The sequence below is a fragment of the Echiichthys vipera genome, assembly GCF_963691815.1.
Source record: "Echiichthys vipera genome assembly, chromosome: 17".
Classification (NCBI taxonomy): domain Eukaryota; kingdom Metazoa; phylum Chordata; class Actinopteri; order Perciformes; family Trachinidae; genus Echiichthys; species Echiichthys vipera.
Window position 1 is genome coordinate 26,821,039 of NC_139842.1, and position 23,434 is coordinate 26,844,472.

Here is a 23,434-nt window from a genome sequence, read left to right on the forward strand (position 1 = left end):
ATCAACAGACGTATTGCAAATAGTTAATAACTCTATTCAATCGGGCAATTTCCCAAAGGCCTTCAAAACTGCAGTCATTAAACCTCTTCTAAAAAAGCGGAGCCTAGATGCCTCTATTATCAACAACTACAGACCAATTTCAAATCTACCATTCATAAGTAAAATAATTGAGAAAGTTGTACTCCAACAACTAACTCACTTCTTGGCTTCTACTGGCTGCCACAACAACCTCCAGTCAGGATTTAGACCTTTTCATAGCACAGAGACGGCCCTTATTAAAGTTATAAATGACATCCGTCTTAACACAGACTCTGGCAAAACTTCAGTACTAATGCTATTGGACCTCAGTGCTGCATTTGACACTGTCGACCACTCAATACTTTTGGACAGGTTGGAAAACTGGGTGGGGCTCTCAGGCACAGTCCTAAACTGGTTCAAGTCATATCTACAAGATAGGAACTATTTTGTTTCCATTGGCGACTTTGTATCAGAACAAACCAACGTAACGTGTGGAGTCCCCCAAGGTTCAATCTTGGGGCCGACTTTATTTAATATCTATATGCTCCCACTAGGACAAATCATGCAAAATAATAACATTGACCACCATTGCTATGCCGATGACACCCAAATCTATGTAGCGCTATCACCAAATGACTATCGCCCCATAGATCTTCTGTGCCAGTGCATTGAGCAGGTCAAACACTGGATGTGCCAAAATTTCCTTCAACTAAATGAGGATAAAACTGAGATAATTGTTTTTGGTGCTAAGAAAGAAAGGTCTAAAGTCATCCAACACCTTCAATCACTGTCCCTGAAAACCTCAAATAAAGCCAGAAATCTTGGGGTTATTATGGATTCTGATTTACATTTCAACAGTCACATCAAATCAGTAACAAAATCGGCCTACTATCACCTTAAAAATGTAACAAGACTTAGAGGGCTCATGTCAGCTCAAGACTTAGAAACACTTGTCCATGCCTTTATAACCAGTAGGCTAGACTACTGTAACGGTCTCCTTGCAGGTCTTCCCAAAAAAACTGTCAGGCAGCTACAGCTCGTTCAGAACGCTGCTGCTAGAGTTCTAACAAAGACCAAAAAATGTGAGCACATTACACCAATTCTTAAATCATTACACTGGCTTCCTGTACGTCAGAGAATTGATTTCAAAATCCTCCTGCTCACATATAAATCACTTCATGGTCTAGGGCCGAGGTATATCACTGATATGCTCCCACTACATAAGCCTTCTAGATCACTAAGATCCTCTGAGACCAATCTGTTAGTGGTTCGCAGAGTAAACTCAAATCAAGGGAAAGCATCTTTCAGTCATTATGCAACAAACAGCTGGAATAAACTTCCTGAAGATTTGAGACTTTCACCCACTCTGACCACTTTTAAAACTAGATTGAAAACTTTTATGTTCACCTTAGCTTTCTGCTAAATCTTCGCACTTTTAACGTCCGCACTGTTTTGATTATTGTCTATGTTTTTATTCTCTTTGTCTTCCTGTAATGCATTTGAATTCATGACATGTTGTGCTGTGAAGCACTTTGAGTCTGCCTTGTGTATGAAAAGTGCTATACAAATAAAGCTGCCTTGCCTTGCCTTGAATTCAGACTTGAATGTTTCGTTTCATTTCACTTTTACTTCAGAGGATGGAAGACAGAAGATGGAAGTTCCCTATTAACGAGTGCAAGTGAACGCAGCATAATCAGCAGTGACAAGCTCCACCTGGGCAGACATACCGCTGCTGACTAACGTAAATTCGAGAGATTGGCGGTTCGATCCCCAGCTCCCCTGGTTTGCATGTCGTAGTGTCCTTGACTAGAAAGGCACAATATAAGTACAAGTCCATTTACCATTACCATTTACTGGAAACTGGTGATTTTTAACTTGTCAACCTGTCCCAGCTCACCCGCTAGCAATAGTCCACCAGATGAGTCTGCCAGAAGTTTACCCCTTTAGCATTTGGCTTAGCACAGAGTCATTTAAACAGCCTGCTGGACACTGCTTAGTGCTCCTCCCCAGTCCCGCCATCATGTCTAAATATGGTCACGTCAAGTTTAAAAAAAAAAGATGGCGACGGGTTGAAAGCGTTGCCCACAAATCCATCAATCAAACCATCTTCAACCACTTGTCCCTATTGGGGTCGCGGGAGCCAATCCCAGCTGACATTGGGCGTGAGGCGGGGTACACCCTGGACAGGCCGCCAGTCTATCACAGGGCACATAGAGACAAACAGAGACAGACAACCATTCACACTCACATTCACACCTACGGGCAATGTAGAGTCATCAATGAACCTAACACCTGCATGTCTCTGGACTGTGGGAGGAAGAACCCGGAGAAAACCCATGCAGACACGGGGAGAACATGCAAACTCCACACAGAAGGGCCCCAGCCGGGATTCAAACCAGGAACCCTCCGCTGTTGAGCGACAGTGCTAACCACCAGTCCACCATGCCGCCAGTCCCCAAATCAATAAGTGCATTTTTATTATACAGTCAATGTTAAAACTACTTAAAGTGAGGTATCTCGCATATTTCTTTGTTTAACATGACGATGAGGCCACTTTAAAATATATTAAAAAAGAGATGTTTCTTATGTATTTAGATGATCACATGTACTATAAATGCAAAGGGGATGGATTTAAGGGTTTCATGGTGTTGACTGAATAAGATGGAGGCTTAATGCTGCGGATGAAGTGGGTTTCGGGACTGATATAATGGACTACTGAAATAGGAAAAAAAACACTGAAGCTAGCATTTGGTCTGCATCCCAAGAAGGCTGAATTAGATTTAACCGAGTTTAAATAGCATTTTGTTTAGCCATGATATAGGTTAATATACAGACCACCTACACAGTTCAGTATTTTTTATTAGCCCCATATTTTAATCTAGTTAACTTTTGCCAGTTGTACTGATTCCATACATGTTTGTTAAATAAACCTTTGGTCCCTTTATCACCCTAAGATCATATGAAGATAGTCATGTATTGGCTGGCATGTATAAATACATGCTATATGACTTCACACTTCTGGATTTGTTAATAAGCGCAACAGACTTCACATTCCTACTCCGCCTGTCACATAGTCTCCAAAAGGAGTATTGAGATAAAAGCACAGAAAGAAAAAAATCTAACCACATCAGTATCATACAGTAATGTATGAATGCATTTTTTTGTGATATTCATCCAACAGATCAATTTGTTGTGAAAGGATTAGCCCTCAATAATCCAGTTGGATGTAATCCAATACTCCTTAGTTTTTTCCTCCAGGGCCTGAGGCAGAAGGATATTCCCTTGACTGACAATTACACATAATTACAGCGTCGGAGTGAAAGCTTTATTTAACAAGCTGTGTCCTAAATTGCCTGTAATTGACGTGGTCATTTTATAAAATCATTGACAATGTTTGACGACTCTTTCTGCTTTTCCAGATGTTTGTGGGGTGAACGACGTGACCCGTTTCTTCTGATTTATGACTTTAGAGAAAATGGCTCCAGGCCACTGGGGCACACAGAGACTATACATTGAGACTTAATATGTTATTTTAGCAATACATTACTGAAGTCTAAATTTAAAATTATCTGTGAAAGGTGCAAAAACAAATTTAAAATAAATAAACAAACCAAATACTATGGCAATGATCATTGGGTTTGATTTATTTCAAATAACATAGCATGTCCTGACCCATAGCCAATATATTATCAGCAGAATATTAATTCAGTATTTTGAGAGGTTGTTGAATAAATTCCGGTCAACAGATCAAGGCTTATATATATGTGACCGTAAACTCCAGGAGTTTCACACTTCAGCAGATGAGCAGAAAAAACAACAGGTGTTGGGCTGAAACATTTAAAACAACCATAACTAAAATCCATCAGAAAATAAAAGAAAATAAAGGTAAGATGACATTATCATAAGAATCACAATTAATTAATTAAACCCTGTTAGCATGGCAACATCCCTGCATCCAACTGTCCATTATTTACCACCAACGCGTCCAAAAATTCACTTTCTGGGCACAAACTTGTGGAGTGACAGGCCCCATTGCTGAAATTTAGTCAATGAGATTAATTATGAAAATCACATTACCTTTGAATGACATTGGTGTAATTTTTTTTCACATCTACTTTGCTTTCAAATACATTTTTGGCATTTTCTTCTGAGCTTGAACTTTTAACTTTTTTAGATCTTTTCTCATAATGAAAAATATATATAAAAATTTGACTCATACAAAGTAACCGTGTCCATTCAGTGCCTATTTTCCATATAGTCTTTAAAAAGGGGAGTATAAGTACCATAACATGGCTGCTTGTTCATACACCTTATCAGAGCCTCTGTTGGTGCTGTAATCAGCTGTTCCATAATGGCTCTTTTAAGGTCTACATGCTACACAGACCCTTTATAGTGTTACACCCTGTCAGAATTACAAAAATACACACAATGGTCCCAAATGAGGGTCTTCTGAATCAGATCCATCCAGACCAACATTTACCAGCCCCACAGTAAGCCACTGAAAAGAGATAGAAACCTGAAATGTCCGGAGTCAGATGCAAGGATGCATTACTTTTGAGTTGTAGCTTAATCAAAAAATGTCTTGCAGGCTCCTCTGGAGGCAGAAATAACTCGACTGGCTTATTAAGGTATGACTGTTAACTTTTGAAAGAAGAAATACACTCTTAAATTAAAAGATGAATACATGACTTGCTCCATTCAGTACACCCAGGGGTCACTGCATGGCTATGATTTTATATTTTTTTAGATGATTTATTTCCCCTTGCATTTCCAGCTTAAAGAAAAGCCACACTATCTGTTCACTGCAATTAATCTCTGCCACGATATTATTTTTGCCTAAAGAGTGGCTCAGATCTTAACAATGTCCGTGTTCCTAGCAGCTCCAGTCAGCTTGCTAGTATAAATCCATCATTTGTCCTGGAAGTGTTTTGTCCTCTTGACTGTCACATCATCTGAGTCCTCGGCATGGAGTCCTGCTGGTGTCCGGGGTACCAGTGAGAAAAATTGTTCATGTATCCTCCAGAGTGCACTGGCGCGCCTTTGGCTGCCATGTTGATGTCCCACAGGGAGCAGGGAGAAGAGGAGGACGGTGGTGGGGGGGCGAGGTGGTCTCCCTCCGGTCCGCAGGGCCCATTCTTCATGATCTTTTTGTATTTGGATCGTTTGTTTTGGAACCATATTTTCACCTTAAGGACAAGGGAAAAGGGGAAAGAGTTAATACTCAGACTGTGTCAACTGTGGTTAGGTGGTCAGTGTTACAAACTTATTTCACAGCTTATGTGGTCATCTTATGCTTGTATGTATTGTGTTCCATTTTATCCTAATTCCACAGATCTCCACAGCACTGTGTCTGTATGGTCTGTCCACACGGCTCTGGCTTGTTTGTATTTCTTTAAACCGATCCCATTCGTCTTTGGCAGCGCTAAGCCAATGATGCAGCGAAGAAAACCTGTGGAGATATCGATGTTCATCAATTTTGCATATTTTGAAAAATATGTAGTAATGGACTTCTGAACCGACCATGTTCTGAAAAAAGTTCAGCTCTGTCGAATGTACAGGTTAACTATCTATATCTGTAGTAACTGTCTTTAAACAGTTAATCATTACCAAGCTTTATGCATGGACTGAGACATGACTAGATTATCTGAACCAAATTTTGTACAAATCCATGAGGCCAATTACAAGATCCGTAACTGAGAATGATTTGAAATACTTGAGGAAATGTCACAGAATTTGACATTTTTAGAGCAGAAGACCTTTGGAGCAAAGATGCAGCTGAATTGAGACTAAAATGATGAAATCATTTTGAGTCTAAGAGATGATGAGATAATTGCAAAAATGTTAGCTTGATTGTTCCAAGTGACGGGAAATAAGAAGAAAGACTAACGGGAACAAAAACAATAGGTTTTGATTTGAGAGACGAACGAACAAGTGAATTGTTCTTCAGTTTTAGACAACAAGCTGCATGTATCTGTAGTTAATGATTAATGAAACCTATTTGTTGATAAGCAGAACCTTTCATTAACTTGTGTTTGAGTGTGAGAGAACTATCCTAATCATATTAAATCCATCAGGTTAACAGTGTTTTAATGAACAGGTGTGTCAATCCAGATTTTATGAAAAATGATTAAAAAAAATAAATAATAAAATTAGCACTATTAGAAAGAAGTTACAGCAAAACAATGAGACAGCAACAGAAGTGAATATTATAAATATTAAATCAACAGAAGACAAACATACAATATACAGGATTTCAAGCTTTTCCAGCACCTTACAGCTGTGGTTAATTACATATTTCTATGAATACATATAGATATTGAAAATTATTATTTCACTTTTTTAATCACGTTAAAATAGAGGTTATGCTATAAACAACTAAAATTGCGTTTTTCAGTAACAGAATGATAAGAAATTCAATTAAATTCTTATTCTAAAGCTATTTGTTGTGAAAGAAATGAAAATACTAGTGTCGTCACGATACCAAAATTAGGACTTTGGTAAGATACCTGCCTAAAATATCTCAATACCGATACTGAAACGATACCACAGCAAAAAGCTAAAACATCATCAAGTATAGTAATGGAATAAAAAATTAGATGACGGAACGTGGAACTTAAAATGATTTATTTTTATTAATTAAAACACTTAAAAATTCTAAATGAAAATGTTCGTAAAAGCTGTTGAGCTTTATGGCTACTCAACATGTTCAGTTCATGAAACAAAAAAAATCCTTTCTTCGTCCCACAGAGGAGACATTTGCACTTCCTTTCTAATGTCGGTTTAATGTGCAACACACGCAGAAACAATTTCAAGCATTTTTCAAACATTGAAAACACAACATTAAAATTCAAGGATTTCAAGCACCTGTACGAACACTGAATATATTATGATGATACACTCACTATACTGTTAGGGATTTTTGACTGCAGGGACCAGCATCTAACTTTAGTTCCATGGACATTATTTTACCCCCCAAAAAGTCCCTGATGGCAGGGTTGTACTTTCTGAAAGTACAGGAACTTTTGGGGTGGGGTTTGCAGGGATGACCGTCGCTGATTGGTCAAACACACATAGTGCTGCTGCTTCAACTCTGTTCCACTTTATTCATAAATCAAGGAAGTACTCCAATATCGATGCAGTACCATGGACGGGGGGAGAACTCTTCTCTTTGACAACATTAAAGTAAAGTTAGGCTTTGCTGTCGGATTCTAAACTCATTTTTAAAAACACAGACAGAAAAAGAGAGATTTGCAGGAGCCACACGGACTGCAGCTGCAGATGTGTGTGTTCAGCTCAGGCGAGCACGGCAATACTGTGAACGAGACAAAAAAACATACATTTCTGGTTGTTTTACAGAGATTACAGTCTTAAGCAGACGCTCTTACTCCTCTTATTTCTTCTGACTGACACTGGTTTTTATTTCCTTCATTCATTTTTTCAGTGTTTTTTTAGACGAAACAGGCAGGCACACACACTGAACTGCAGGCTGCTGTTTTCCTGTAAGCACCAGCAGCCCTCATCCATCATGTTGCTTTTTCATAGGACTAATTTAGCTAATCTTCAGGGCTCTTTAGACCGTGCTGGAAACGACACAGAAAGATCCATTCACCAATACCTTCCTACGTTTTTTTCTTACATTTGTCCAAAAAGAAGTCTACGTTGGATTCAAGACTTGATTTTAAACCTCTGAATTGTTCCTATCTCTGTTCTGATAATGATCACAATCAATCACATTTCCTCATAAGTTGAAAGTGTATGCTGGATGATCCTAATTAGCAGGTAAAAGTATGCTAAATCTCCATATAAGGGCATGAGACTGCAGGGCCGTGTGCAAACAGCCAAACCCAGAAATTAAAAAGAAGAGTTGAGAGAATCAAGTCGAGCAGTAGATATAAAATAATACACACAATTAACAGTACTGTGAGTGTGTGCGTGTGTGCGTGTGTGTGTGTGTGTGTGTGTGTGTGTGTGTGTGTGAGTGTGTGTGTGTGTGTGTGTGTGTGTGTGTGTGTGTGTGTGTGTGTGTGTGTGTGTGTGTGTGTGTGTGTGTGTGTGTGTGTGTGTCTGTGTTTTTTTTTTTTTAAAAGACTGTATTCTGTGAAATAATGAAAATAATAATTAGGAATTATTAAAAAAATCTTGATATACAGTATGGTTGTAATTTAAATCATATAATATTATTCAACTGTATTATTGAAGAAATTGCAATAAATAATAATTTTGCACAACAGCACTCAAGTGTGTTTAAGGCTGTTCTTACCAGAGAACAAATCCCACATCAGAAAACATTGGTGAATGTCAGAAACTTAGTGAAAAATGCTTAAGTGGGTTTATTTAACATCATGTAAATGTTTAGTAATATGTATTTTCCCTGTTTAAAAAAAGAATTAAAACTGAAATAAAGAAGACTTCTTTTTAACGACTGTTGAATAGGCTCAATGGGCTGAAGTACAAAAATATTTTTCCCACCAACTTAAAATAAGTGAAATAAAAACTCCATATACTCCACACACAGACACACCCGCTAGGAATACCATTAGAGATAACAATACCGTAAGGTTACCTATAATTGTTATAAAGAAATAGCATTACAGTAGGTGTGCCCACTGGACCATTGGCTACCACAGACACTGCCCCTGTGGGAATATCAAGTTAGATAACTACTGTTGTGGGTTGACACAAATAAAAGTTGACTTGACTCACAGATCAGAAGTAAACCCATACAGCATGATAAGAATATTCTAAGACACATGGTTAGTCCCTATAGGTTTATCATAGGGTACAATTACAATATATAGAATCACAAGGACTTCATTCAGTGAGTCCAAGACTAGTGTTCTGTTTAATGATAAAAACTGAATTAATTCCTTTGAACAGCAGCTGCCCTATAAAAAGAATATTTGATATGTGTGTGAATAAGACAGATATTATACTATTAGAACGTATGAAACTATTGAGTTGTATATCACTAATTTTTCTGTGGTTAGAGTTGATTCACTTGTGTTGTTGTTGATATAATTGGCAGGTTCTCTGTTTCCATCGTACTTGCAAATTGAGCGTCAAATTACACGAATATGCCTTTCGGGCAACCTGTCATCCTAGCAGGAACGTATGAATCATAAATAATTACACAGAGTTAGCGAAAGACACTTTTGTCTCAAACAGGTTTTAAGTATGCCGTAAAGGAAAACGCTCACAGGACTGATGCAGCGTGGCCAGCAACACAGCAGAGATAAAAGAGAAGGGAAAAGAAGAGAAAACACACTTGGCGATAAAATTGTTTTCTCCTCCACACGACAGTGCTGGGAATTATTACCCTGGGATTTTATAGGTATTTATGAAGGGGGTTGATGTGGTCTATGGAAGATATTTTATTCTATAAAAATCTAATTTCAGACTTCTCTAATTAACTCTAAATATGTGGAAAAAATGATCCCTTTACCCGATCTTTAAAAAGGCACCCAGCTCTCACACCCAGCTTTCAGCTGAAGAGGCCAAGAAGTCATGCAGAGTGAAACTTGACTTTTAATTTGATCTCTATTGTTCCAGTGTATATGCTGACGTCAATTACAGCCTGTTAGAAGTTAGTTTGGATGCTGACAAATACATAAAATCAAACCACTCCATAAATAAGCAATACAATTTTAGTTACACCACATAATACATTTTTATAAGAAAAACTTGCACTTACAACTCTTTCTCCAAGTTCTCCAATTTCTATTTTGATAATTTTACTAATGTAAAAAAAGAAAAGCATATCAGAACTTAGCTGCCATGTTTTAAACAAACCCCTATTTACAATAATCTATAGACAAATGTAATAAAAAATGGCAGCCAACAAACCACAGTGCCTGCAGCATAATAATTACACAGATGAAACCCTAAAGTGAGTATGTGGAGCGTAGCTTATGAGCCCAGGAGTCAATCAACAGCACGTTAAGTTAATGCAGCCTCAGTGAGAGGATTTCTGCCCTAATTATTGGTTTCACATTCCAGCAGCAACATGGAGCTGACAGCTTCCCTGAGAGCGCGGCCGATGACACCGACATTAGCGGAGGAGGGCGGCTGAGAGGCAGGCCAGGTGTCACTGAGAGTGTGTGTGCAGTATGTGTGTGAACATATATTATATATATCTTATATAACATATATATAAGATATATTAAACCAAACCTTGCAGTGTGTGCCTGCATAATCTTGAAAAATGGGCGAAATGTCTTGTGTCTTTTTTCTGTACGGGCAGTGTGTGTGTGTGTGTGTGTATGTGTGTGTGTGTGTGTGTGTGTGTGTGTGTGTGTGTGTGTGTGTGTGTGTGTGTGTGTGTGTGTGTGAGAGAGAGAGAGAGAGAGAGAGAGAGAGAGAGAAGAAAAAAATGTTAGAAATGCTACGTGCCATTTGTCAGCTGCGTCTGGGAACATTAGAGATTTGGATGGAAAGTGGTCAGTGGTTGGCTGCTGGCCTAATGTGTATGATCACTATCTTTAAGTGTGTGTGTGTGTGTGTGTGTTTATGTTTCCATCTGTATATGTGTATGAAAATGCACACATGAACTACATATGTCTGAGTAGATGCATGTGTGTGTGTGTGTGTGTGTGTGTGTGTGTGTGTGTGTGTGTGTGTGTGCGCGCTCGCGCAGTACACTGTGTATGTGCTTGTTCAGTTATGCACACTAGGTCAATTACATCTGACTGAGAGCAACATGTGTTTCAATACAAGCTGTTCTGTCTCCATCTATTTACTGTCACCACAGAGGAGAAATATTGTGTCATATTTTAAATGCAATGTCATTTACGTGAGTCCATATTTACAACAATAATGTTTAATCTTTAATGATTTAAGCTCAAAAGCATTTAGTCTGGATTCAGCACTAAATACACATACATGTATAATTACTGTTCTTCAGATATAGAACCATAAAATTATAATTTTTCTGACTAATTCACTTTTGCACATGATTGATAGTGTACGATTTCTTTTTTTTACTTTACTCATAATACAGGTTAGACACCAACCCTATCACCAGACACAACATTGTTTGCTCGTTTGAACTTTCTGCAAAACCCTGGGTTATGACCAATCTGACAATCTGTTGTCTTAAAACGACAACAGATTTTTACAATATCTATGCAGAACGTGTGTGATGCTGCGAGGCAATTCTGGCATAGTGACTACACTCAGTACTGCTAAAATATCATATGAGCCTGTTGATGAGAATACGTTGTTAACATGCATGATCTCAACTAGCCTGACCTCAGTGGGCCTACTCGCCAATACGTATTAGTCTGAGACATCACCTCAGTTCATTTTTTATTTCCAGGGGGCGTTACTAATGGTGCAGAACAAAATGCCTCTAGACACAATTAGATAGACCTACAACCAATCACAGAAATGAAATGGCGGTGCCTGCTAAAGGATAAAAATGGCGGCCAGGTCACAAACCTTCTGAAATGGCCCACATGAGATAAACGATTGGGATTGGCCCATCAGATCTCAAGTTGCTGAAAATCTGTCTGAACGTTAGAGGGGTCAGACATATGTAACCTTACTCCTCCAGATGGATTGATTCTCATTGTCTCAGCAGATCCATCTGGGAACTCTGGTCTGGAGATATTTTGGGAAGGGGTGAAAATCCTGGTTTCTGATTGGATAAACCATTCGTCTATCACCAACATACGGGCCAAATCAACCAATCAGATCACTGAAGCGTATGACGTACTTACAGCGTGGAGGCAAAGCTCAGAAAGGAAACAACCTGTGGGTAAATGAAACAGACACATGCGGGTGCTTCCCAGGCTCGCTCTCAACTGTCTCAGCCTGAGGAATACAGCACGCATGTTCTACCTGCCCAGTAACACAGAAGCTTGAGAAACTTCATGATAGTATGCGCCTAGCAAGCAACTTTCATAGGGCTGAATGGGCCTCTACCTTTCTCTTAATACACCAATGCAGCTTGACCTCCTGGTTCAACTTTGAACGTACTGAGCTGTGGAAAATGAATTTCAAAAAAATTGACTGAGTAAGGCTGTGAAATAAGACTGGGGCGATTCATCCACTTAATCGACGCAGTTGATTACGTAAATATATTGCAAGAAATCCATCCATGTCACAACCAAGTTTTCAGTGCTTAAGTAAAAACACTCTCCAGTTCAGGGAAAGGGTTTCTGTAACACACTGTTTTCAAGAGGTGATTGAATAAAGTATTGAAATATTAATGAGACACGTTGTTGTTATTTATTCTGAGTAAATTAATAGTTCTATTTATTGGAAAATCAAAAATATCTTTGTAAATTGTTACACTAATCGAATAAGAAATAATGATCGTTAGATTAAACAATAAAACAACAATGGTTAGGTGCAGCCTTCCCATTGAAAAATATGAAAAACCAGTTCACAACTAAGCCATGATGCTAAACAAAACAATTATTAGTAGCAAACTGAGGGGAACCCCTTTGTTGCATTGCAAAAAAGTCTCACCAACTTGTCTAAGTAAAACAAGCACTCACAGAAAAGCACCCGGTTATAAAAAGCATCCTCATTCTTTATCCCAGGCCCACAAAAATGTGTCTGCATTCCTCAACTACAACCAGATCCGTTAACTGCACAGTATCCGTTGAACTATGACATATTGTAAAGGCTATAATATAATCAGTCACTCTACTTTTTCTGATCCAGAACACCTCAAAGAATACAGGCAAACAATGGGCTTCTTTAGTAAGCATGCATGTGAGTGTAACTTGCAGCAGACCACATTCAAAACCACTGTGACACTACAAAAGACAAAGGCAAATAAATGGATCATCTCTTACTCCCAGTGTAGACAGAGCTGCGGTGGTTGATTCATATGGGATTAGGACAGTTCATCTGATGACAGCAGCAGTTTATACTTAGTACACATATGCAATACACATGCTGTAAGAAATAATCCTACTCTAATGTTTTCCCAAAGCACCTGCTCAATACTCAAACCTTCACTTTTCACCTTTTTCACACGTGGAATGTGTTCCTTTACTTCATATTAGGGGAGACTCTACAGGTAAATAGGGTAACATTTTTAACTAACAGACATCACCATGAAACTTCTCCAGTTAATCACTGACATTAAGACAAATACATTTTGTATTACACATTTTTTTGAAATGTCATGTTTAAATATGTAAATGAGGCATTATCTAAAGCTATCTTTTGGTGAATTTAGGAGAGATCTACAGACAGAAACAGACAAAGTGAAGTCAAATGTTTCCACCAGTCTGAAATAAGAGGGAAATAGCTCAAAATCTCTAAACTGACAAGTGTATGAAAAGTTTTTGCCTGTGTGGAAGAAAAAAAAACATCTGAACACCTACGAAAGGTAGCTATCTTAGCAAATGCCAGTAACTGCTATCAGCTCATAATGTTCATGTCATTTTCTGTGGATAAGGTTCCTTTCAATTACATATTTAAATATATGAATCTTGTTAATTAATGTATTATAGTGATTTGATATAAAGCCAAACAACAGAAAGACCAACAGACACAATTTAGGCCTGGTTCCTATGTAAATGCTCTAAATGAAATAAAAATGAAACCTCTATTAATAGATTTATCATTTCATCTACGGGCTTTAGAACAAGCTGATATTTTTTATCCTCATCCACTGAAGTTGTTATGGCTAAAATGATAGCTAAGACACACACAGAGTGACATTAACTCATCAATGGAACGTGTCTCTGCATTGTGTACTCCACAGCCTCCAACTGTATGATAGTGAGGCCAAATATCCCAGATATGGTCACAGCCATGTTAATAATATAATATGTAATTTAAAAGCCAGAGTGTGCGCAGTGATCAGGTGGTATAGTCTCATCCATACACCCGCCTGACTTATCATGAGTAAATCACAGCTGTCAATCAGGACTGTGAAATGTCATGATTGATTGCTGTTTTCATAGAATCAAATAATTCAAACTACGGCTGTCAACTGATTAAAATAATGTAATCGTAATTTATTGCGTGATTGTCCATAGCTAACTCTCCAATAATCACAAACGAATCACACATTTTTTTTATCTGTTCTAAATTTACCTTAAGGGGACATTTTTCCAGTTGTCATTTCTCTTATCAACTTGGGAGTGGACAAATAAGCTGCCTTATGCAAATGTATGTTTATTATTATTGCAAAAATCCAAAACAATGACCAAAACTGTCCAGAATATTCTCTAGAATAACCGTAAAGGTAATGCATGCTCAAAAAATATGTTGAAAGGGCATATTGACCAGAATGTAACATAACTTATATTCAGATATTCGGATATTTGGATATTCGGATATTCGGATATTCGTTTGTAGGGTAGGTATTCAGTTTTCATTTTTTGGTATTCAGATATTCATTGTTTAATTAAACCTAAAGACACATGTTTCAGCTTAGTGAGAGTCTTTATTGTGTTTTTTGTCAGTTACTGTCTCATTTCTCTTTACCTCTCCTCACGCTTGGTTGCTGTGTGTTCTGCTACCAACATTAGCTGCTCATCTCATCTCATCTCATCTTCAACTGCTTATGCTTATGGTTGGGTCGCAGGGGCAGCAGCTTTAGCAGGGGACCCCAAACTTCCCTTTCCCGGGCCACATTAACCAGCTCTAACTGGGGGATCCCGAGGCGTTTCCAGGCCAGTGTTGAGATATAATCTCTCCACCTAGTCCTGGGTCTTCCCCGAGGCCTCCTCCCAGCTGGACGTGCCTGGAACACCTCCCTAGGGAGGCGCCCAGGGGGCATCCTTACTAGATGCCCAAACCACCTCAACTGGCTCCTTTCAACGCAAAAGAGCAGTGGCTCTACTCCGAGTTCCTCACGGATGGCTGAGCTTCTCACGCTATATCTAAGGGAGACTCCAGCCATCCTCCTGAGAAAACCCATTTTGGCCGCTTATACCTGCGACCTTGTTTTTTCGGTCATGACCCAGCTTTCATAACCATATGTGAGGGTAGGAACGAAGATTGACCGGTAGATCCAGAGCTTTGCCTTCCAGCTTAGCTCTCTTTTCATCACAACGGTGCGGTAGAGCGACTGCAACACCGCCCCTGCTGCTCCGATTCTCCGGCCAAACTCACGCTCCATCGTCCCCTCACTCGTGAACATGATCCCGAGGTATTTGAACTCCTTCACTTGGGGTAAGGACTCATTCCCTACCTGGAGTGTCATCAATGTAGGCTTAAAAGACGTGAATGAGGCTAAAATACAGAGTTTCAGAGAAAGTAATTATCAGTCATTAGCTACTAATTTATAAATTCCTTGAATTCCTTACTTGAACAACCATCAGTGTGATCAGAACTACCCACAGTGACTGAAACCATCTTTCGGAGAAAAAAAAGTTTCAGTTCAGTTTGGCCCATGTCCCATCCACTTACATTGAGGGGGTGGGGTTTATGATCTATACTGCGGCCTGCCATATATATGTACTGTATATCCATGGCAAAACTTTGAACTATTTTATCTCAACTTTGCATTTGTAAAATAGCACAGTACATGAACTGTATTAATCAAATAAAAAATAAAACATAAGATTAGATTGATAGTTTTGGACTTCCAAAGACAATTTTGGAAGATTATGTTGTTTATAATGAGATAATCCATGTGTTTTTCTGCTTGTGGGAAATAAGGGTTCAAGTTATTTCACAATTAATCTTTTTTTTTTAAGAAAATGTAATGAATGAAATGAGGAAACAGTCAAAGTCCATCAGAGGAACCAACCCTGATTGTGTAACGTCATAAAACAATCTCTTCAGAACAAACTCAGATTAGCATACCGATATCTGTTTGTCTTAACTCAGTTTAAACTCTTTTGAAACAACTTTTTCAATTGCAGATGGCAACGAAGAGGGATCACATTATTTGCAGAGATCTGTCCTGTTCATCTGGGGACTGTCCAACATTGTTTCGAAACAGTGAATGTCAGAGCTTTAATCGACTGGATAATATGAGCGTGGCAAATTAGATATTTATTCAAAAGAAAATGTTATGGATTATTATTAAATCCCAGTGTCAAATAAAAAACAAATATGAATTTCAGATGTTCTTACAAGAGGCTAAAAAACCTCTCTTATTCAACATGACAGCATCCAATTTTGGTTGGACTTCATGTGATAAACAAAATGGCCGCCATTAGGCTTTTATTTGCCTGTCACTTCACATGTATGTGTTTTGAGTGAGAGGACACACAATAAAAAGGGACACTGAGAGGGTAACCAAATCTTCCCTTAGCCCTGAGCTGCAGACATATAAATTTGGATTCACAGTTCAACCCAACACATGCATACATTATACACACAGCCCTGTTCTTTGGAATCAGCTTTTACCTTTTTGTTGATCATGTTTTGTTGTCTTTGACTAAATTTCACATGACATGTAACGCTGGTTGCATGCCATTATGTAATTACACATCAAGGAACATGCAGTGGCGGCACAGGTTAACAAGAATGTATCAGTGCCTGTTTGGGCTTTTATGGTGGCTTTATTGTCCTTTCACTGTGAACCGAGAAACAAACTGACAAAAACAAACAAACCGAAAAGCAAACCTTAATCTTCAGTCTTTTTGTGCTTGCATTTATAAAAAGAATATTATTTTTATATCCATGACACAGCTTAAAATTAAAAAAAAAGGCTCAAGTAAGTTATTGTTAGAGATTGTATTGCTTCAAATGCGAAAGAGTAGATTTAGACCGTGTTAGGGTTAGGGTAAGGTAATACTAGTTGTGATTAGGGTGAGGGTAAGGCTCAATGTAATGTCCTCAAAAATGCCCTAAGTAAATGTATGTATGTGTGTGTGTGTGTGTGTGTGTGTGTGTGTGTGTGTGTGTGTGTTATCCCCCAAAGTACCTGGGTCTGTGTCAAGCCCAGTTTGGCTGCCAGGTCAGCCCTCTCGGGCAGGGCGAGGTACTGAGTCTGCTGGAAGCGCTGGTTGAGGGCCTGGAGCTGCAGGCTGGAGTAAATGGTCCGAGGCTTCCTGATCTTCTTTCCCTTCCCGTTCAGCCTCACCTCCCCGTTCTCTATCACCGCTGTTGGCTTCTCGTGCTCTGGAGAAAAAGGAGGGAAAAGAGCAGAATTTAAGTTAAATATCAACTGGGATTTCTGTGGGGACAGAAATTTAGCCTGAGATGTTTCGGCCACCATTCTACAAAAGATCAGTTTTGTGACACATTTAAGTTTTGTTAAAGGAAATCTCAAAGAAAATATTTTTGTCCTGTTTTCCTCATGGTGTTGGGTTTCTCCTGCTTTGGATTTTCATTTCTATCAAACAAAAATGTAAGGAAAGTTAAATTGAAATAGTGTGCAGATATAAAAGTAAAAACAGAAATCAGGGAGCATATCTATTTTTATACTTGTGGCCTCTATAAGCGTGTAAACAGCAACACATTCAGCCTTATTTCACAGGATAATTTGATGTCAGTGTTTCAAAATTAAAAAGTATTTTGTACAATGTCTAGGGGCAGACGGTATGCATGGGCTCAACCATTTTATTACAGTGAAGCAGTTAAACTGTTCACCTACCCTTAGCCATCGGAAATGTAACCATAATACAGAAAAAATGTGGTGGCAGCATGTTGGTACAAGTAGACTAAATGACTAATATGATTTTGTAATGATGTTTCAAAATAAAAAAGCCTTTCAATTTATTGTCTGATAGAAATAATTCTGTGAGACGTAGGTTGGTGGATTTATTATGAATAAATAGTAAATAGTAAGTGAGCCCAGACTGTTTGAACTTAAAAAGATAGATTCAGCATTATGAAATATAGAATCATGTACAATGAGTGGGATGACAACGGATGCAGGTAAAAGATCCCTCCTCTTTGTCTGCTCCAGAGCAGTTTGGGTGATGTGCAGATCAGCCGAGAGGCCTTTTCTTCATTTTAGTTTTTTTTCTAGAAAACTACACAACTGTGTGTTCGCCCACACTGATCTTTGTTATGACATGCGCTTAAAGCCTGCAGTGGCAGGAGAGAACAGCTGTGGACAAGCCGAGGCCCCACAAGATGCTCAGTGTCTGTAACAGAGCTGCAGCTAGCCAGCAGAGACAGCGGAGACAGTAGAGACAACAGAGACAGTAGAAACAGCAGAGACAGTAGAGAGAAAAGAGACAGCAGAGGCAGTAGAGACAGTAGAGAGAACAGAGACAGCAGAGGCAGTAGAGAAATCAGAGACTGCAGAGACAACAAAGACAACAGAGGCAGTAGACACAGTAGAGACAGTAGATACAACAGAGACAGTAGAGACAACAGAGACAGCAGAGGCAGTAGAGAAATCAGAGACAGCAGATTCAACAGAGACAACAGAGGCAGTAGAAACAGCAGAGACAGTAGAGAGAAAAGAGACAGCAGAGGCAGTAGAGACAGTAGAGAGAACAGAGACAGCAGAGGCAGTAGAGAAATCAGAGACTGCAGAGACAACAAAGACAACAGAGGCAGTAGACACAGTAGAGACAGTAGATACAACAGAGACAGTAGAGACAACAGAGACAGCAGAGGCAGTAGAGAAATCAGAGACAGCAGAGACAACAGAGACAACAGAGGCAGTAGACACAGTAGAGACAGTAGATACAACAGAGACAGCAGAGGCAGTAGAGACAGCAGAGACAGCAGAGGCAGTAGAGACAACAGAGTCAGCAGAGGCAATAGATACAGCAGAGACAGTAGAGACAGCAGAGACTGTAGAGACAGTATATACAGCAGAGACAGTAGAGACAGCAGATACAGTAGAGACGGTAAGGACAGCAGAAAGGACAGAGGCGGCAGAGACAGTAGAGACAGTAGAGACAGCAGAGTCAGTAGAGACAGTAGAGACAACAGAGACAGTAGAGGAAGCAGAGACACTAGAGACAGTAGAGACATCAGAGACAGTAGAGACAGTAGAGATCGTAGAGACAGCAGAGAGCAGAGACAGCAGAGACAATAGAGACAAAAGAGACAGCAGAGACAGTAGAGATAGTAGAGACAGCAGAGACAGCCAAGACAGCAGAGAGCAGAGACAGTAGAGACAGCAGAGACCATAGAGACAGTTGAGACAGTAGAGAGCAGAGACAGTAGAGACAGCAGACAGCAGAGACAGCAGAGACCGCAGAGACAGCAGAGACAGTAGAGGCAGTAGAGACAACAGAGACAGCAGAGGCAGTAGAGACAGCAGAGACAGCAGAGGCAGTAGAGACAGTATAGAAAGTAGGGACAGTAGAGACAGTAGAGACAACAGAGACAGCAGAGACAGCAGAGGCGGCAGAGACAGTAGAGACAGTAGAGACAGCCGAAAGGACCACAGACAGCAGAGAGACAACAAAGACAGTAGAGACAACAGAGACAGTAGAGACAGCAGAGTCAGTAGAGACAACAGAGACAGTAGAGAAAGCAGGGACACTAGAGACAGTCGAGACAGCAGAGACAGCAGAGACAGTAGAGACAGCAGAGTCAGTAGAGACAGTTGAGACAACAGAGACAGTAGAGGAAGCAGAGACACTAGAGACAGTAGAGACAGCAGAGACAGCAGAGACAGTAGAGATCGTAGAGGCAGCAGAGAGCAGAGACAGCAGAGACAATAGAGACAAAAGAGACAGTAGAGACAGTAGAGACAGCCGAGACAGTAGAGATAGTAGAGACAGCAGAGACATCCGAGACAGCCGAGACAGTAGAGACAGCAGAGACAGCAGAGACAGTAGAGATCATAGAGGCAGCAGAGAGCAGAGACAGCAGAGACAGTAGAGACAACAAAGACAGCAGAGGCAGTAGAGACAGCAGAGACAGTAGAGACAGCAGAGACAGTAGAGACAGCAGGGACAGTAGATACAGCAGACAGCAGGGCTGACCTCAGTGAAGCAACACTGGAGGACACACAAACAAAGGACACTTTGAGATGGTCACTTTAAAGCTTATTAACTGAAGAAAACTTGAGCTTATGTAAATGTGCCATCATCATTTGGTTTTAACCCTTGTGAAGTGTTACTTGATAGTTTGGAGTGTCGCGACCACCCTGCTGTATATGTAAAAATAACAAGTTTACCCTACTGTAAAATCAACCATTCCCCCCTTTCAATATTTTTCTCCTATTCATCTGACCTTATAAAGACCCAACATGTAGAATCATATAGTATTAAAAAGGTGTCCCTTTATTCTACCTTTTTTTTAAATACAGAAAAAAAGACAAGGTTTTGTTATAGTACACAGGTTTCAGGTTTTATATGAATTTTGTTTCCCAAAAAGTCCTTTACAGACAAACAGATAAACCGTTTGTTGTATTGCAGAGTGACGTTACTCATGTTACTCATGTTACTCATGAGTAGACACCAGAGAGTAGGACTCCCTGTTCACCCTCATATCAACAAACTGTTATAAAACTTTAATGAAACTTATTTGGGAACTGGGAGCAGCAGTGCTGTATATAAACTAGTGATCTATCAACACCAGTCACACATACAGAGAAGGTAACAAGCCATTGTATTCATTCATGAATTTTAAGTATATAAATCAAATAGAACATTTGAATATGTTTAATGATTTACAGGCGTGTATTGAATATCCCTGAAAATGGCACAAAATTAAGTTTGGATGAAATGACTTTACATCTAAAAAGACTATTATTTTTCCGCTCAATTATCGTGAAACAAGCTTTGTATTACTATATTACTTGTATCTTACTTAAGGAGTGATTCTGATGAAAGATTTGTAATTTTTGATTAATGCTTTTGTCATGTTTCTTGTATTTTGGCTTCCTGGCAATGAAATGACAGACAGAACAAAGAAAGAAAGACCAGTTAGGAAAGTAACAAATCTGTTTGCCTGCAGTCAGTTTTCTTCCATTGAATGTGCAGCTTATACTAGGGCATGGATAATAATAGTAAAATTATTGTTATCATTATTATCATCATCATTATTATCATTATTATTATTAGTAGTGTAGTGGTATAGTACTTTGTATACATGATCATCAGACTCTACATCTGTTAACAATAATGAAACATATATGCCGATTGACAAGCAGCAACTTGAGACTGCGTTAAAGTGCAGGTTTCTCTTCTTCGACACCAAATATCAAGGTAATGACGGATCTTATAAAATGAGTGGAAGCCCATGTAATTAAATTTATTATTATTAGTTTTAAGAATTCATTTATCATTTCATGCATTTTCAAACGGCGAATTTGCTTAACGTCGCCGGCCCCTCTCGCACCAGAAATATCTATTTAAAAGTAATGAGTTCAATAATAATAATAATTGAATTAATTATTATTTTATTTTGAAAGAACAAAAAAAAAAAAAAAACAATACATTTTTCGTCCAATTGACTTTTTGTTTCAGTTGAATAATACATTTAATTCTGTTAATGTTGTCATGTGTGAAACTGATAGTGGACATATTAGGCTATTATTATTATTCTTATTATGATTATTGTTATTATTATTATTATGAGGATGATGATTCTCGCAGGCCTGTCAGTGTGTGCGGACGGAACGCAGGCAGCAGAAACAGGGTGGATGTTATGTGGGAGATTATGGGCTGAGGGTTTAGCCGCTGCGGGAAACCACAGGGCCGGTGTCGGCTGCTTTTTGTGGAGAGGCGCTCAGTGTCTGCGGGCCGAGAACTCATCTCCCGTCCAACCCTAAAGCACACTCAACACGACACTGTGGCCGACCTGTGTGTCCATCCAATTATTGAGCTCCACTGGTTAATTTTCATTTTTTTTTTAAATATAATAATATAATATTTTGTCCTTGAATTGTTTTGCGCGTATTGCTAAGTTTAATGTCTGTGATGGAACAAGCAACATCACTTCGACCTGAGCCGTTACACTGTCTTTATCCTATGGGAGACAAAGAATAATTAATGAAATGTAAAGGTAAAAATGAAATAAGCCATGACCCATTAGAACAAAGGGTTCTTACTGGCTAGAGCTCTTTCTTTTATTTGTCTACTAGACTTTCATTTGAATCTCAACAGCACCTGAGAGTCCGACCAACATCTGAGCACAGTGATAGTTCGGTCCGTGTGCTGATTCCTCATGCTGCATATTTAGGAGTGAGGACACATTGCTAAAAACTGTAGAAGCAAGGGAAATGTGCAAACAGGATTTAAAAATTTTTTTGTGATATCATGTGTAAACCTACCCGCATCCTCCAGTCTGTTGTGTCCGATGGCGCCGCCGTGACCCCCGTGCTGATAGGGCAGGTAGGCCCCGGGGTGGTGCGCGCTCACGGGGCTGTGATAGGACGGGTATCCCAGCGGGCGACCGTACGAAGATGCGCCGGAGGAGAATGGCCCGTCATGCTGCGAAGGCCCGACGGCGTGCAGACCGTGGACCGGGTAATGGTTGTGGGACAGGCCGGGGGAGGGCTGCTGGTGTCCGGGGTAGCCGTGGCCGCCGAACTCCAGAAATGCCGATTTGGACGGATCCGACGGGACTAAAGTGTCCGATATAGAGCTCATAGTCATCATTTGGGTAAGGGGCAGTGATGTGGGGGGAAATAATAAGGGTCGGCTATGACCTCCGGTCGGGGGTCATCATAAAGCGACCCACCATCGATGTGAAACAGCTCTTTAGACTTAGCGTTTCAGTTTCCAAACCAGCAGCAGCCTTTATAACTGTAATCCCGCTGAGTGAAAAGGCGAGTATACAGCGGCTACATCCCGGCCGGACTGTCCGTGAAGGTGACGCTCAGTGTTCAAGAAGCGGCACGGGCCGACGCGCAGCCCAGACGGCACTCGGTGAAAAAGACAGGAATTCCCGACAAAAAGTGATTTCATATCCTTCCACTCCGGTCACTCTCCCTCTCCTCTCCCCCAGAACACCCAGCCAGGTGCTTCTTTCCTCCCGTGTTGTGAAGAGCCGTTTGGCAGCAGAGAGGAGCGGAGTGTGTCCCTTCTCCTCGGAGCGCACTGTGCGTCTGCACTAACCCTTCTCTGCCTCCGCCAGCGCACGCAGCGCGCTCATTGGCTGCAGCGTTTCGCCCTGTCACTAATCACAATCAGCGCGAGCGGAGGAGCGGTTCCCCTCGGGTTCGGAGCAGAGTTAGGCCTTAATGCACACTTTAAAAGAGGTCTGGAGTGAAGAGACGTTTTATCCATTAAAATATAATTCCACAAGTGTGAAATTCTGGACAAAAAGATCCTACAGGAACTAACTCCTTTCATGAGGTGAAGAGGGGCTAAATGACAGCGTAAGGCCGGCGGTTTATTAAGCAACGGACTCACTTACTGGGTAGACAGATAAATAAAGAAACAAAGAAATAAAAGAGGAAAATAACATACAGGCTGATAAATGTTTGGTTTGTTACTATTTGTAACAATTATTAAAAAAATATTTCTGATAAATGCCTGCTTGTGGCTTTTATCTTCACGTTTGTATCATTATACAAAAAAAAAATGTATTGCGTTTATATACGCACTTTAAGTTAACATATCTGACTTAA

The 23,434-nt window shown here is 39.7% G+C and overlaps 1 protein-coding gene across 1 annotated transcript; it reads right to left on the reverse strand.

The window, feature by feature from the left end:
• Positions 1-3,739: 3,739 nt before the first annotated feature.
• LOC310959556 (homeobox protein Dlx4a-like) lies at positions 3,740-22,866 on the reverse strand. Its single transcript, XM_083930938.1, has 3 exons — positions 22,133-22,866; positions 16,865-17,061; positions 3,740-5,204 (listed from the first exon to the last, which is right to left on the reverse strand). The coding sequence occupies exons 1-3, from the start codon at positions 22,458-22,460 to the stop codon at positions 4,962-4,964; spliced, it is 768 nt and encodes a 255-aa protein (XP_083787064.1). The 5' UTR covers positions 22,461-22,866; the 3' UTR covers positions 3,740-4,961.
• Positions 22,867-23,434: the final 568 nt, after the last annotated feature.

Bases quoted from the DNA above. Each gene is read 5' to 3' on its own strand.
- LOC310959556 (XM_083930938.1), bottom strand. From the start codon at position 22,460: ATGATGACTATGAGCTCTATATCGGACACTTTAGTCCCGTCGGATCCG. The intron at 17,062-22,132 runs GTAGGTTTACAC...CTTTTTCTCCAG, and splicing joins CAACAGACTGGAGGATGCGG to AGCACGAGAAGCCAACAGCG. The intron at 5,205-16,864 runs GTACTTTGGGGG...CTTGTCCTTAAG, and splicing joins TGGGCTTGACACAGACCCAG to GTGAAAATATGGTTCCAAAA.